The 14,674-nt window shown below is 44.5% G+C and overlaps 1 protein-coding gene across 5 annotated transcripts in view; it reads right to left on the bottom strand.

The window, feature by feature from the left end:
- The window catches only part of ccser1 (coiled-coil serine-rich protein 1), a 70,691-nt gene that overhangs the window by 51,614 nt on the left and 4,403 nt on the right, over positions 1-14,674 (bottom strand). For all 5 annotated transcript variants that reach the window (XR_006152490.1, XM_031570520.2, XM_031570519.2 and 2 more), the window contains exons 3-5: positions 11,722-11,930; positions 5,675-5,765; positions 4,528-4,642 (exon numbers count right to left, since the gene is read on the bottom strand). Coding sequence is in view for 4 of the 5 variants with exons in the window: in XM_031570520.2 (XP_031426380.1) it covers positions 4,528-4,642; positions 5,675-5,765; positions 11,722-11,930 (415 nt within the window). In the remaining variant the exon portion in view is untranslated. The remainder of the gene's footprint in view (positions 1-4,527; positions 4,643-5,674; positions 5,766-11,721; positions 11,931-14,674) is intronic.

Here is a 14,674-nt window from a genome sequence, read left to right as displayed (position 1 = left end):
GTTGATATATGGCTTGCAGTGCAGCTCAGAGCTGTGCGCCAGGGATTTGGCGTCAACTACTAAAAAATAACTTGGCAAAGGCTCACGGTGCTTGATGGAGCGAAGCAATCACCACCTTTCCGAAGACATGACGAGGCAAAGTTTTACTGCCTCGTGACTTTTCATCTCCCATTAAATACCATCACTAGCACTGAGCGAAGTGATCATTGCCTTCTGAAGGCAGGACGAGGCAAAGCCTCAACAGCTATTAAATGCCAACGCCAACAGATGCAGAAGATTAAATATCAGCTTAAGTTCAAACTGATGAATAAATGGTAGCAATAATAAATTGGAGTAAACAGGCAAAGACAAGCCACAGCCGAGAGCAACTGCAAATGAAAGGTCATGTCTACAATAGGTGTTGGTTGACAGTTCTACCTGTCTCGTCAGCAAAGGCACACACAATGGACTCTCATACACATTTCAAACTGTACCACATCGGATCTTTTCTTCACTTGTGTTGTTGTCTTGATTTACTTGCAACTGCTGGATGCTCACACCCAGGGAGGAAAAGCCACACAAACAACTCAACTTTCACCACGCATCACAATGCATTATGCAATGCTGCTTGAGCTCAGAGGACAATGAAGGCATCCAGTGTGCAACAAAGCATGATGCAACTGACAGGAAGCAAGACTCCACTGCCAACGTGTAGCATCTGTCCACTTAACCAGCAGGTTTTCCTTCAGTCACGCAAAAAAAAAAAAAAAAAAAAGTGGTGTTGCTCCTGCCATGAGTATGACTAATTCAACAGAATTCCCATTCAGAATTCCCAGAGTGGACACTTGCATAATCATGCCTTTGGGTGGACAGCTCAAAAAGTGGCGGAGGGGGCAGAATCAAAGCCTGTGCCGTTACCCACCCGTGTCGCAAGTCTGGCCCCTACAGCTGGAATCATGCGGCACACATCAGGGCAGCGCAGATTAATGGCGCTGGATCAATCGGCAAGCCCCCCCAGCTCCCTCCCCCCCAACGTGACGCTGTGTTTGTGCTTTCCCGCCGCAGTGCAGAGAGAGGGTCTCTGCTCCGGATCAGCGGGGGGGCCTCGGTCGTCGATGAGCGCTGCCATTTTGGGGAAAGATGAGGTGGTGTTGGTGGAGCGAGTGGATGTGTGGCACAGGCAACACTGGGCTCCAACGGCAGCTGATGAATCTCCTGTGCAAACAGGCCCAGATTTTTGCCCGCGGATAATAAATCTTGTCACTTTGCGAAAGGGGCTGGGGATTAGGGGAGATATCTGGTCTGCTCTGCATGCATTGTCTGAGAGGCAGGCAGGCAGGCGGGCTGACGAGCAGCTCTTGAGCGCACACACACACGCACGCACACGTACACACACACACACACACACACACAGAAATCAGAGGCTCATACAGCCAAGCACAAGCACACATACACACTCAACTCAAACACAAACACACACGCACGCACAGACACAAAAAATGGGCACGTATAGGCATGCATAAACACACACACACACACACACACACACACACACACACACACACACACACACACACGCGCCAGTATCATGCCCCTGCAGCGCGGTGTTGTTAAGGACACGCTGACTGACTGGCCAGCACCCCTCTGGCTCTGGCACACCACGGGTGTGGGCTGCTTTAGAGCCACTGACTCACCAGCGGGCGCACAAAGTCATATATTTCACCATGACGAGAGCAAGGGGAAAAAAAAAGAAGTATCAACATGATTATCCTGCTCTCTTCCTATGTGTCCACAAAATATACTGTTCTCCACCTGAGCTTTTACATTTTTTGTGTGTGTGTCCTTTTTATCCATCAAGATAATTTGATGAAAAATGAACATTGAAAATAGAACAGAAGATTAATAGGAAGATAGGCAGCTTTTTCACCCTATAAGCAATATGTGAATGTGCGTGTGTGATCGTGTGTGTGTGTGTGTGTGTGTGTGTGTGTGTGTGTGTGTGTTTTGTTTGTGCGTGTGTGTGTGTGTGTGTGTGTGTGTTTTCCAACATGTCCTCCAGTCCCCAAGAGCACTGATTAACGCATGAAGTAATTACACACTGTACAATGCAATACAGTAGCCTAAAGAGCAATACAAATGACTAAATCCATGTCACTCACAACTTTTGTTTTGTCCCTGCAAAGTGGAGCACACAGCTAAAATGGAGGAGACGAGAAACACAGGCAGGATTGAGGCTGATCTTCAGAATTGCAATCAGGCAATGTGCTTCACTTGGCTGATTGCAGTTTGTGCATTTGTGACTTGCCAGAAAGACATACTACACCCGTGTGTACTCCACCCACAGGACTTAAGGCACCCAAGGCTTTTTTTGTGTGTGTGTGTGTGAGGACGCAACATTTCTGACTGACACAGAATAACTCTTCTGCATCACAACTCAATAGTCACTGTTGGATTGAATAATTGGTTACACCGAAAAAAAAACTTTATGTAATAAAATTAAGCTGCCCTCATTTGATGAAAAATACTTAAAGTCCCATCAGTGGAGAAGAAGTCAACTGTCTGATTATGGCAATGGCTGTGTGATAATAGTTACACATCGAACCTTTGGATCTTGAGAGTTTAGAGTCAAAGTCAATATGTAGGCCAATTTTTGTGTCAGTATAATTTGTTCGGTTACCCAAGAGGCTGATTCAGAGAGATGCCTATTCTGGTATGCTATGACTTCTATCTTATTTCTTTCTCTCTCTCCCCCTCTCTTTTTCTTTCTCTTTCACTCTCTCTGAGCACTTTTTTGACAGTTATCAAGAGCTGAGCAGCTGTGAGTGTGCGCTTGCTATCCTTTAGTATATCATCAGTATTCATCTAAATCTGCCATGTAAGTCTCATTATGGCCACCGACAACCACGCACATCCAGTCACCGTGGCAACTCGAGGACAGCGCGGCCACAGACATTTCTCTTGATCTGCTGATTCAATTTCTCAAAAACTTTGTATCCTCTCAGTGGAGGAAAAACAATTGGTAAAATAAAACAAAATCAGCTCTGTCAGTGCCTGAAGATCATTTAAAACCCCAATCCCCTCACAAGTCAGAACAGCAAAGTAGTCAGCCTGTCCTCTTCTGTCGCCCCAGAGAGGCTAATTCCTTCCGTTCGGCCAAACTAGAGTGGAGGCTGGTAATTGTGGCGGCTCAGTCAGTGGTACCTGTCCCCTACAGCTGACATTTCCTGCTTTTGTTATAAACAACAAGCCCACACAATTACGGAGAGACATTTTTGGAGGGTTGGCTTAATAGAATGCGCTCTGATGCTGTGCCAATTTATCAGTGAGCCTTGACTTTATTTATTTATTTGTTTGTTGATTTTTACAGTGATCGTGTGTTGCTCTCTCACTGTGCAACTGTTATCACACCCTTGGGATTGGAGCTGTTTGTTGTTGGTGAATATGCAGCAAATGGGGATGTGTGGACATCTGCACGTGCTTAATTACCGGCAAACTGCAAACTTCTTTTTTTTGTGTGTAGAGAATTGATTTTCACTTTGTGTGAACTCTGTGTCCTTTTCATGGTTTTCGGTTATTTTCTGCTTTCTGCTGCTGCATTCATCTCCATTTGAATGATGTGCTTGGGCCTGCTTATCCAAATGTTAACAAGATGCAGATCAGTGGAGCCTTGGAGAAAATTATAAATATTTGCATGTCTGTAATTTTAACTATCAACAATAAAATCAACAAGCTGATACAACACCACCAGAATTTGTGAATTTGGAAATTGAACCAAGTGATGCAAAGTTCAAAGGTCATGTGCTATTTTGCCTTATCATTCCAGGTCCACGTGTGGGAGTTAGATAAACATCCGGTAAGGATATTCATGGGAAAAATAATTGGATACGTGACACAGCACAAGTCACATCTAGTTATGCCTACACGGATCCGCATCTAACTCTGGGCGCTGGGAATGTGATCGGTGCAAACCAACATCTCTTTATGACTCTTAATGCAAATGCACTCTCTCCCTCTGTGGTCTCGATAAGTCTCACGCAGCCCATAAATTAAGACGACGACGGCGGGTGCTTGTTTTCTGTTTTATCTCCGCCACTCGTACAGCTAATCTGAGCAGATAATTCGCTGAAGGACCGTGGTCCGGACATTGACAATTCCCTGTAATACACGCTCCGACATGGTTTCGCATTTTCCATGAAAAAAAAAGAAATAACAAAACTAGACTTAATACTTTTCTACGTGCTCCATTTCAGCGTTCATCGTCTCCAATTTGGGTGTGCTGCGGCGAGCAGCAATTACACACCGTGATGTTTTGTTTCAGCATAATGAAGTGCCTGAGAGGGGGCGGGATGAGGTGGGGCGGAGAAGGGGGAGATAGAGGTGGGGGAGCGCGGGGTTGATATCATTATTTCCCAATAGCGGTCACATCTAATTACGCCCCATCCAGAGCGAGAGAGAGAGAGAGACAGAGAGCTCCAGAGGCACAGGAGTGTTTGGAGGAGGGGGTGGGGGTGACTGGAGGCAGTGTGGATGGGGGTGTGAGCTGCGCACCTGTGGGTGAGATCTCTGGGCTCAAGTCCAGGCAGGCGATCAGAGCAAGGCTCCATGGGAGAGTGCATCAGGTTGAGGCAGGAGGCCAGCGAGTGACTGGAGTCCTCCCGAGACGCTAAAATAAGAAGAGAGAAAGAGAGAGAGAGAGAGAGAGAGAGAGAGGAGGGTGAGGTGGGGAGATGTCAACACCTCTTTATTCACATACTGGCATGTGTGTATGGACACACACACACACACACACACACACACACACGCACACGCACACGCACACGCACACGCACATCCCACACACTGACACACACACACACATTTTTCTCCAGGCTATCCGCAGCGGTGTTCATCTGTGGCTTACAGTGGCTCAACAGGACCTGAGAGATGTCTAGCCGTCAAGCTTCCAGCACGCTCTATTGTGCCGCAGCGCTTCTGACAGCCGATGATTTAAAGAGCTCCTTTTAATAATTAAAGTTAGGAACGAACTGTTCTGCAGCTAGCAGGGAAGATGGCTCTACTACAGTGGCATTTCTGATGAGAAAATGCTGCAATGGCACACACGCAAGCAAACACATACACACACACAAACAAACAAACAAACAAACAAACAGACAAACAAACAGAATTGTGGAGCATCGAGTCCCTTCATCGCTCTGATTTGTCACATTAGCAAGCGGAGTTAGCGCCACAGTCAGTGAATAATTTAGCACGCTACGCAAGAGTCTGCACTCCTTATGCAAAACGCTTTTTGCAAATATTAGCAATGACACCCTCCGCGGCTCTCTGTCTTGAGGCTTTGCCGTCGGTGTGTTTACGTGTGGATCTGTGTGTTCTGATTCAACATGTCCAAAGAACCAAAACAAAGACAACGTTGGTATATTAAGACTGACTTGCTCCCCCCGCGCCCCGTGGAAAAACATTAGCGTGTCGTGTAAAGCTGACTTTTTGAAATGCGTTAATTTCTCTGGATAATGTGGAAAGGGCATGTTAGGTCACTTACACAAAGTCTCCTGCAAAATATTGTGCAGGAAGACATGGGGATTTTAGCTGGATGACTGACTAAACATGTTCAAAGAGGTTGGGAGACTGTTGAAAATACCCTAGTGACATTTCAAACCTTTTCAACTTGAGCCTGACAATCAATCTTGGGACCTACCATGTCTGTGGCGCTGGTCATCCGACAGATCCAGGTCCAGCATGAGATCATCCTCATCAAGCTCAGATGAACCTAGGTTGTTCAGGACATCCTGGGGAGAGAGCGAGAGTGGCAGAACCATGGGGAGAGAGGAGGGGGGGGGGGGGGGGGGGGACCGATTGAAAGAACAAGAGAGAGAGGGGGGGGGGGGAGTCTCTTAAAACCCAAAGTATCATAATGAATGTAAATATAAAATGAGCATTAACTATGAATTATCAAGTTTTTAAAGACAATGTTATATCCTCTCACACATCAATTTGCCATATCTACTGGTCCTCATTCCCATCACAAATCTCACATAAAATAATATGAAGTCATTCTGGTGGAGTTAGCTATTTATGATGTGTAATGTAAATTGACAGACACTGCAGAGAATTAAAATCCTCTCATTCTGAGCCAATCACAGCCCCTCTGAAGTCATAGTAGATCTTCCACAGAGTCATGCTGCCATCATGTGGCGGACACAAAAAAAATGCTTCTTCAGACAGGGAATATATTCTTTGGCACAGAAAATATTCCCGGCAGTCTGACGTCAACCCACATATTTAATTCAAGAGTAATTTTTTACACAGAATATTAATTGAAATTGAGTATACCAATATCATCCAGACACAATGCAACAATGATATATTGGACATTCATTTCACAAGAAACTATTCTGAATGATCATCCCACATTGCACATTTAATACCCTACAGTTAACTGATTATGAATTAACTGATATTAATGGGAGGTCTACTTCACAGGGACAATATCAGGTACCTCTTATGCACTTAACGATAAAATGCTGCTAAATCAAATCCCTCTCAAATCCCTTTTAGAAAGCACCACACGTCCAGCAGCCTCCACCTGTCTCTACAAACAAGGCGGTGGAGGGATCAATTATTCAGCCGGGGACAGATCGGGGTCTCTGGCTGAGCACCGTGAGGTTTTCAGGGTTCGTCTCATAGCCTTGTATTGGTGTGACTGAGGGTGTGGAAGTGACAGGTGACAGAGTGACTCCCCCACTTGCTCACTCACCCCCCGGATCACCTGTATCGATTTTGTCATCTGCTAATGTCAAGTTTTCAGATAACATTCAGGCAATTTTCGAGGCATGGACAAAATGTCGATATGTCATCGCATCAGGCCGAGACAAGTCCAAAAGTCCTCTTTTTCACTCTTTTTTTAAAAATTGGGTTAGGGGCTATTGGGTTGTCTTATCTGTACTGAGGAGTCGTCTCTTGCTGCTTATCTTATCAATGTGTGAAAAACAGAGGTTGAACCGTAATGCTTTTCACCACCAAATGTCAGTAAACAAGGTAGTTTTAAACTTTGTGTTTGTTTTGAAATTGGAAGCTGCTTTTGTAGCCTCTGCAAAGTGCCACAAAAGTGTGCAGCTATTACTTATGTTTCCTGTCCCCATTTCCTATGTTCTCACTTCCCCTTTGGAATGTGTCAGGAACCAGTCGAAACTTCCTTCCTAGACAATAATAAGAGAATACGAGGAACACACTCATTCACCTGAGCTTCCCTGCTGTGTTTTTAGAGGAAGAGAAATACAGGAAGAAAACCTGCTCTATGTCTCAAACCCCCCAGCACTGTGCTTGCCTGCAAATTATTACTGTGTAATGGGAGAGAGTGAGAGAGAGAGAGAGAGAGAACTAGAGAGAGCGAGAGAGAGAAAGAGAGAAAGAGAGAGAAAGAGAGAGGGAGAGGGAGAGAGACAGACAGAAAGAGAGAGAGAGCTCAAAATGATAGTCTCTTTATCATTCAATGATGGCCGTGGCACAGTAAAGCTTATAAGAAGCAGACCAGGTCAGCTGCTGTAGTCCATGTAGCCATCATTGTTGAATCAGCTTAAAACGATAAGCACATAATATCCAGTTTGTTAGTTTGTTTGTTTGTTTTAAAAAACAGTAACCTTTCAATGCTAATTTTCCTCACGATTAGAAGGCTTCAGATAAGAGAGGGTTTTGGGGGGAATTAACGCCTGCAGACAGTTCCAACACAAATGAGAGAAGACTGTCTGTTTCAAAAGAAAAGGATCCAGAAACAACGACTAAGCTGACAGAAAACAAGCCATCTGATTTTCCAAAGCCTTCTCTGATATGAGATTAGAGCTAGCATGTAAAGTAATTAACGATGTAATGTGCCAATAAGTATGCCATGTGAATCAGCCAGGAGATTAGAAACATCATGCTGGATCCTTGGACGGCCATTACCCATATTCTTTCAATGTGAAAAAGACTTCCATTCACTGGGAGGCAATATGTTGATTCGATCACAAAAGCCATGGGTCTGTTGAAATTATAGTGAGATAGTGCTAATTCAGATAGGGGAAATGCCATCTCTAATGCACACCCTAAAGGAGAAAGCCTATCTTAATCTAACCCACACCCGGGAAGTCCCTAATACATCGTTTGTTGCCTTCGGGTGACTTAGGTGACTAGGGTTCGTATCTTTTTTCTTCTTTTACCTTAATCTAGGTTTGTAATCTCGAGGGGCCCTTTGAGCTGAGGTTCTGCTCAAGGTTTCTTCCTGTTTTTCCTTACCCTAGTCGTCTTAGTGTTTGCTCTATCTGTAGAGTCTGTAAAGTACAGACAATTTCAATTGTTATCTGCACTATATAAATAATTGAACTGAACTGTGCAGAATAGCTAAGCTTCATTTAGTGCACTGGGATTGTTCGGATGGGCAATCAGGTCCAACCTGGTAAAGGGCAACCTGTTTATCTTCCAGAGAGCACACAGAGGCAGGCTGACTGGCTGGCTGGGAGTGAGTGCTCCTCTTTATGTTTCATAAACACTAAGCATACAGGTTACAGCGGACCAGCTACAGTGCTGTTATGTTGCCACTGAAGGGGTAGACGCATTGAAGATAACACTAAATATTGAGGCGATGAAGGTGCTTGCCAAGCTTCAAATCACATTTAAATCACCTGCCTCCTGCACACAAACCTTGACATCCCGGATGTCCTATTTGACCTGTTTACCACACACACTCTCCCTCTCACACACAACCAAAACAAAGGCATTAGGTGGGACCCCCGCACCAGGAACTGACTCTGAGCCAAGCACAAGGCTGCATGTTCCTTGCCTTTCCCCTGGGCAGAAGATACGTGGAATATCTCTGACTGTCCCAATTAACCAACCGTCCTGCCTTCACTCCACTCACCAGGACTCTGTGCAGGCAGGGCTGTGAAGCTTACAGCAAAACTATTAAATAGTGAAGGTGTTCCAGGCACTCAGAAACACATTTCAATTTTTAATTTTCTCCCGAATGATGTATTATTAATTGGAATTTCTAAGCGACCGGCTACCATGACACCGTTACATTACGAGTGGGTTCCAAGGGGCACGCGGGTTTTTTTGGTGTTCAGTTTTGTGTTAGTGTCGTCTTTGTTTCCCTTTGTGGATACGGTTGGGGTAATTACACGACGCCTCTGAGACAGATCCATCAGGGATTCGTTTATCTGATGAGAGGACGGGCGCTAAAGCTCACTCGACTGAAAGCAAAGCTGGGTCATCGAACGCAGAGTGTGTCCCCACATCTGCCGCGCCGGCCGAGCGCTTTGCTGCATGTAGGCCACTCAGCATGGGCCGAAGCCCAAAGCCTATGCTGCGCTGCACTGCGCTGCGCTGTGCACGCCTGCCCGGTTGGCCCTGGAGTCAGGGCCCCTGCTGAACTCTGGAAAAAAGAAAGTCTGATTGCATTCGCTCCAGGAAAAGGCTGCCTCCACAGAGAATGTTTTTTTGCCCTCTTCTCTGATGAATCTCCCATTCCCCTGCTGATATGATCATAATGTTAAAACTGTGCAAACACACACACACACACACACACACACACACACCTCTATATCTCAAGTCATCTGCAATAACATTGCGTGTTCTCTCAAATGCCTCCTCCGAGCCTGTGCCTCTCTAGGAGGATGACAGCTTGGGGTGTTTTCATCCTCCCCTTCCATCCCCTCTCCCTCTCTCTCTACCATATTGTCATTTCAGCCCTTTCTTACTCTACCTGCTCCCACCAACATCTGTGCCTTTCCGTCCCCCACGCACCACAGCTGTGCTTCTCAGCAGGGGGGACCTGAGCGCTTGGCGACGCACGGTAGAGACTTTCAGGGGGAAAACAGCCAGCTTCCTCTGGAGCGCAGCAAGGGGTGGGGGCAGGGATTTGACGGAAAAGTTGTGCCCGTTTAATATACTTTTTTAGAGAGACTGTGCACTTAACTCAGGTTATATGTTAGTTCTTCTCTCGGGTTTTACAGCTGTTCTAAACACTGTTAGCAAACTGTGGCACCTAATGAGAGTCTCTACCCGATCATGTATGCAAAACACACTGGTGAGTGACATTATACACTTTACACATTGGAACTGCAGAGAACCTTGTTTACCTTATGTTGACTTATTTTTCTCAAAGTAATCAACGTTCACTTGGCTGCAAAGTCCTGACAAGACTACAACTATCTAAATTACTTCTGATTTCCGTTGGCATGGCCATGAATCTAAAATCATGTTCACAGTCTCCCTGCAACATCTGCGCGTTTAGAATGAGGAGACACTCATTACTCTCGAGTGTCCTCCGCAACTCCGAGTCAATCATGAAGCGGCAACGAGTGGACAGAGAGGGTGCATTCACAATAACATCAGCTCATTCGATTATCTTTTTTTTTTTTATCCGAGCCCTAATAAAAAGTTTTACAGTGTGTGGTGTTGCCGCATAAATAGGCGGCAGTCAGGGGGAGATAACTTTTGTGGGGACAACGAACGACTGACTGCCTGTGCTGAGCTCCTGTCTGTCTGTCTGCCTGTCTGTCTGCATACTCATTCACTCTGCATGAGCGGATTTGTCCGTTTAATTTAGAGCTCTGATTTGTATCCCTGTGCGAGGGCCTGTAATCTCCCAAGAGGACGCAGCATGCGCTAAGCCAGTTAGTCTGCTCCGTGGGACGGCCCAGTCTAGTCTAGTCAAGTCGAGTAAGAGGCCACCGCTCCCACGCTGGGCCGTGACCTCGTGCTAGGGGTCACTCGATCTCCAGCACCCAATTTCCAGCTCAAGACTAGGGCCTTGGACGAGATGCGGAAAACGTGGACAGAATAACGGAATTCAGTACGGAAGACAAAACTCACAGTTGAACGCAGAATTTGACAGTTTCGAATAAAATGACAGGAGAGAAATACATTCATTATAGCATCATAGGCAACATTGCATGCACGCGTGAGTGACACAGGCACGTTTAAGATATTGTCAGAGACACCTAGCCAAAGTTAATGAAACAACCACTCTGTAAATCTCATTATATCAACCGCTCACGTTCAGTGATTTTAAAATGAATACAGTGATGGCGAACTGAACCAACCAACAGGAAATAACTAACACAGGAGACTAAAACTGGCCATTGGGGCAGCATCTGAATGTTCTTAGAATAACCGTAAGACTTAGAATGTACATGTAGACTATCATAACACAAGTGACTTACTGACTCGTCTTGTAACCGGAAGGTAATTTAATTTTTTTCATTCCATAAAATTCAACTGAAAATTATGGTAGCCTAAATAAAACTGTATTTGTAGTCTTTGATAAAACTGATAAAAACAAACCTAGAGAAAATTGAAACGGAAAAACACAGAATCCTGCAAAAAATGAATAAATAAAACGGATTTCATAGGGTCCTACAAGACCTATGCTTCGAGCACAGAGGTTTTCCACAAGAAATAATTAAAGCCCACAGCTAAGCATCTGAAGAGCCCAGCACTCCACAGGTTATCTTCAGCAGCCTCAATACACACAATCTTATCTCTTCAAAAATGCTCAAGAGGAATTCTTTCAAAAGCTAACAGGTTTTGCACAGAACCATTTCCACTTTTAAAATCTTCACTGTTGAGGGCTCTACAGTGTAAAAGCCTCATAACAGTCGATAGGGGACTTTTCTGGCGACATTCTGAAGGGCACATCCCTCTACAAAGGTTCTTATTTTATCATGACAGCCTTATCACTACTGCTTCGACAGGAGACAGAGGCCTTACCAGGCTGCCCAGCTTGGAGGAGGTGGAATTGGTGCGCTTCTTCTGCAGGGTGTAGCCCTCCAGGGCGCAGCTGTGCGGCTCTTTGAGGCTGAGGTGCAGCCGGCGGCCGCATCCCCCGCCGGATTCGCCCGCGCCCTCCGAGGCAGAGCGCAGGCGCCGCTCCAGACGCATGACTTCATGGTAGGGGCTCACGCTGCTGCATGCGGACACTGCAGAGGGAGAGGAGGTCGAGGAGGAAAATAGGGAGGAGGAGAGAAGAGATTAGATGCCATTTAAACTCAACAGGACAACAGGACAATCAACGACTGACACCAACATACAGAAGGTTTGCTCTACACCAGACACACTCAAACAAACAGAACACACACTCGCACTGAACATGCAAGCAATGGTCACAAGCAAACAGACAAACAAAAAAACATCACATCCACACGCATACTCGCACAACCACCCACACACAAAATGTAAGATGATACACACACTGTCATGCAAAACACACAAAAAAACAAGAGGCACCACAAGACAAACACACACACACACACACACACACAAGTGAGAGCACACAGTCAGAATGATGTCTTGGCAAATGACAAAAAACCCTTTCAGACTGTACAAGCAACTAAATGGAACAATGAAAGCGATACCAATCATAATAATCCACTTCAAAACACAAAGAAATGCTAAATTGTCTGTCTGTATTTATGATGAATAGTTTTTTAAAGTATAAGGCGTTTCATAGAAGACCGCTGTAGACCCATTTTGCTGCCATGACAAACACTTAAAATACAATAATAGATGAAATATGGCTCTTGTTAAACTACAGCAACGTAGAGAGAAGGCCATACAATTTGATTTGATCAGAGAAAAACCCTTTGAGGTGTCACTTCTTCGAACATTATCGTTATGTATTGCTCCAGAGTAAGGGATAATGCAGCCAGGGATAATACAGGTAGCCAGTCACTGTCACAAAATCGGCCCCAGGAGGGTGATCACAACACAAAGTGGATGGCTACTGCCTTAAAAGAGTTTACTTTCTGATAATGACTGTCTGTCTATACACTGCAACCTCTCATATGGCCACTCAAGAGAGGACTCATTCATTTGACAGAGAATATGATGCCAGATTAATGTTAGCATACTAACTTTAGGCAAAGTGCGTTAAATCTGCACCGCAAGCAATACTGGTTGTCGGTGACAGGGGTCTGATAAACAGTCCAGCCGTCTGAATTCAGGAGTAACAGAGCTCCGAACACCTCACCACGAACTAGGGCTGGGCAATATGGCCAAAAATAATTTTTATTACGATTATGGACAATTCATAATTTCTATTGAAGACAAAACATGATTTTCTTCATTAAAACCATACGCAATTTCCCTGTAACTAGGGCCATATCGCCTAGCCCTAGACTACACATTCAGGTTTTAGTATTAACAACCAGCAATAAAAGTTCAGTAGGTGGCAATTGCACTCTATCTGTCTATTGTAAATACAGTGCCACCACATGTAACAGAATAACATCTCCATTGTGAACTGTCATAAAGATGGTTTCAGTGTAAGTTTTGACTGCATTGCTTAATCTTTATAACTTTACATTCCATCATAATGGTAATGGTGAACATCAGCTAAAATGTTTTAACGATTTCTCCAATTCACCAGATTAATCAGACATAGCTCAGCTCCATAATATTCATAGAATGATATTTGCAGGGGGAAAGACACATCAGGACGACATGCAACACAAAACAGTCAAATAGCCGGAGTGTGACAAGATGGCAGAAGTGAAGTTTACAGTTTTACAGCAGTCCTATGTCCTAGGCCTGTTGTCTATGTTTGTCAACATAACTAAAAATCCATCAATTATGCATATCTGTGATGTGTAATCTTTGACCTAGAGTGACTTTACGTTATTTACCAGTAGCAATTAAATACACCGGCATTGCTCAACCACAAGTGAAATTCGATTGCTATTAATCTACAGTTTACCGGCAACATTAACGTGACACAACATTAAAGACAGGCAACCCCTCTCAGGACCCAACGACAAACCAGTAGAATTGTTCGGTAACTGATATAACAGGAAGACAACATTACGGTCATAGGTCTATGGTACCTCTAACATTATGGTCATAAGTCTATGGTAACTCTAACATTACGGTCATAGGTTTATGTTAATTCTAAGCAGAGAAGTGATGGTGCTGGTTTGAGTGACAGCTCAATAATATCGATTTGTTCATCGTTCAAAAACTAAATCTCACATTTATCAAATTAATTCTATATATGGCCCAGCCCTACCACACACTGACTGATCAGTATTGAGTATTCCGTGGAGCCAGATGAGAACAGCTCTTCAGAATATTTGACCTACCTAATGACACAGTTATGATTTATTTGGCAATACTATCAAACTGGGTTTATTGCAGAAACAGTTTAAATCATGCCAGTCTGTGTCTAAATCCTGTCTGGAAGTTAACTAACTGTCATGCTCATGCATGCTCCTGCAAACCTCATATATATATAATGCAAGTACAGCTCACCATACATAAATAAAATGCACATACATTCCCTTGCGTTTTTCCTATGAGGACTATAATCCGCTAAATATACAGAACTCAAGTGCCTCTTCCTTAAAGGAAACCAAACCAATGTGGAACGAAAACCATCAAACAAACAAATGCACAGTGCTTCATCAGAGCACTAAATAAACATACAGCATCAAAACAACAGCAGAATGTATGTGTATGCACGTAAGGTGCCATATCTCGACAAGCAAATATCTGCAACATGAAGGGGACTAGTGCTTAAGGAAGAAACACTACTCTTCAGACAGACACCTCCTGAGGGTTAATAAAGGCAGAGACACACAGATAAGAGAAGAGGGAAGCCGACAGGCGAGGGAAGCAAATGAGCCAAACACTGAAGTGAACTTTCACTTCCCCCAGGCTGTTAGGTGTC

This window comes from Clupea harengus, chromosome 7 (genome assembly GCF_900700415.2).
Source record: "Clupea harengus chromosome 7, Ch_v2.0.2, whole genome shotgun sequence".
Taxonomy (NCBI): Eukaryota; Metazoa; Chordata; class Actinopteri; order Clupeiformes; family Clupeidae; genus Clupea; species Clupea harengus.
This window is presented reverse-complemented; position numbering and strand designations above follow the sequence as displayed.